Raw genomic sequence first — 2312 nt, forward strand, 5'->3', positions numbered from 1 at the left:
TATTAATATAGTATTTCTAATATCAATGTAAAATATGATTAATATGAAATATAATGAGAAAATAATTCAATTTTCAATATATTTAACATTTATAGTTATGTTATACTTACAAATATATTAAATTAAACAACTAAATTAATTTCAATAAAATCCCGCAATGAGAAATGAATATCAATTCAATAAAATCCTGACAATGTTACGTAAACAGATTATAAAATAGCCTGAACAATAAATAAATATATATTCTTGCCTTTTGTGCATTTTTTAAGTGTACTGCATTTATGAGAAATGCCAGATACAAGCCATATTTATTTATTTCAGAATCGCAAGCTTTTGTTGCTGTTTTTCTGTGATCAGATATGGTCCTGCTGGAGTCACGCTCTCTGCCAGAGAGACATTAACAGCCTGTGCCTCATCTGATTGTCTGCAGATGATTCAAAAGCTCTGTGCTTTTATTTGATCTGAGAGAGTGTATGATTTTATTCCAGAGTGTATAGACCTGTCTGAAGCATTAGGCTCATCAGAATTCTGCACTGTCATCTCTTGTGCAGACAGTGTTTTAAGACCTCAATCTTTCTATTTTGCCAACAGCCACTTCTCCCCCAGTCACATAACAGCCTCTATCCTACAGACGTGATTTCTCAGAGCAAACTCTCAGGCGCAGGATGTTACTTGTCAGTAGAACTAAAAAAAAAACTTTCACTGACCTACTCCTCTCACATCCTGTTCCCCAAAGCAAGGCAAGGGATACAGGTGCAAACGCTGTCACACGCAATACATGCTCTTACGTTCTGTCTGCGCTATTTTTAAGCAGTTGGTTTAAATACACACGCATCAGACAGAATTTTTTTAGCTGCTATGTCGCATCTCACCAGCCCCATTTCCTTTACAGATTTGCGCAAAACGTTGGTGATATTTTCAAATTGCCTAAAAAAACAGCTCATGCGGGTGTATAAACTTTTTTGCTATATTTGGGAGCTTTCACGCAATTGACTCATCCATTAGGCGTATTTTCAATGTGCAATTTTAATTTGCGCAGCTACTGTTTTTTTCAGCGTTTTACGCCATGAGTGTAGAATTCAGTTTTGGCTTAAATGAGTTCGACTTTTCATCTCGAGCTCTCTGCATTCTGTTCCATTTTTCTACTGTCTGTACTGTCACTGTTTATGAAAGCAAAAGCTTGCTCTGTGTGAACAGCCTCAGATTGCTTTTTACCGTTGGTGTGCAGCACGGGTCGTAAGGTCATCTTAGAGGGTCAGAGCCAAAATAACCCTGAAATCAAAGCCTCATCCCGCCATCTTCTGTTTTCCTTCCTCTTCCTTTCTTCCTCTCATGGTTCATGCACTATGTCTTCGTTTTCATCATCTCTCATCCTGTCTCTTCAGCTTCTCTCTTGCCTCCCTGAGTGCAGCCGATGTGCTGGTGACGCTCTTTTGTATTTTCTCGCCTGCAGCCTGCGCTGGTTACCCGGTTTGATCTAACATACCCGGGGGTGACCGCGGCAAACTACCTGGCAAGTTTGTGATATTTATTTTAAATGTGTCTATTTTTTCCCGTTGTTTTCTTGTTGTTGTTGTGGTGTTGTTGTGGTTCATCTGTACTCAGGAACATTACGTATGTTCCGACACTGTGTGACATCCGCATGAAATTCTTCAGAGGGTCTGAATAACAGACCGCTGGGTCTTCAAGCAGAACCCCCCCTTTGAAGAAACCCATTTGTGTAGTGAAATCACATTTATTTTCTTCAAATATGGTCGACTCGATCCAAATACGGTTGGTCTTTTTTTACTTGTGGTGTTTGTTTTGAGGTTAATTTGTCGTTCGGTAATATATATTCGATATTTGATGACTTTTTTTGCATATGAGGTATATTGACCATCGTGAGAGCTCTCTGAAAGATATACCAGTTCCTGTGTATGCAGTCAGTGGACGTACGGCAGGTACAGTTTGTCACACTTCTGGTATCACTCTGCCTTATCAGAAACTCTTAAATGCATACACACAGAAAGGTAATCACACACACTTTAACCATCCTCATGGCCTCTTCAGTCTGTCAGTGCTGCAGCCTCAGTAGACCGTCACCATGACAGCCTGTGTTCTTCAAGTCTCCGCACTCACGCCAGGGACGCTCCGCTGAAAATTAGCTAACAGCTTCAACGTGTCGATCTGTCACACCTCAGGATTGAATCTGGTACAGGTTTAATCCTGAGATAAACATCAACAGCTGTTGAGGTGATTCTGTATATGTTATGGTCACAAATGTCTACAGATATGAAAAAGCATATCTATATTGATTAATTGTTTTTAATATT

At 39.4% G+C, this 2312-nt stretch overlaps 1 protein-coding gene across 1 annotated transcript in view; it reads left to right on the plus strand.

Annotated features, from left to right (window-relative positions):
- The window catches only part of LOC122352440 (disks large homolog 2-like), a 23752-nt gene that overhangs the window by 1499 nt on the left and 19941 nt on the right, over positions 1 to 2312 (plus strand). The window contains exon 3 of the mRNA XM_043249852.1: positions 1454 to 1513. Within this exon, the coding sequence (XP_043105787.1) occupies positions 1454 to 1513 (60 nt within the window). The remainder of the gene's footprint in view (positions 1 to 1453; positions 1514 to 2312) is intronic.

Source organism: Puntigrus tetrazona, chromosome 10 (genome assembly GCF_018831695.1).
Source record: "Puntigrus tetrazona isolate hp1 chromosome 10, ASM1883169v1, whole genome shotgun sequence".
NCBI classification, from domain to species: domain Eukaryota; kingdom Metazoa; phylum Chordata; class Actinopteri; order Cypriniformes; family Cyprinidae; genus Puntigrus; species Puntigrus tetrazona.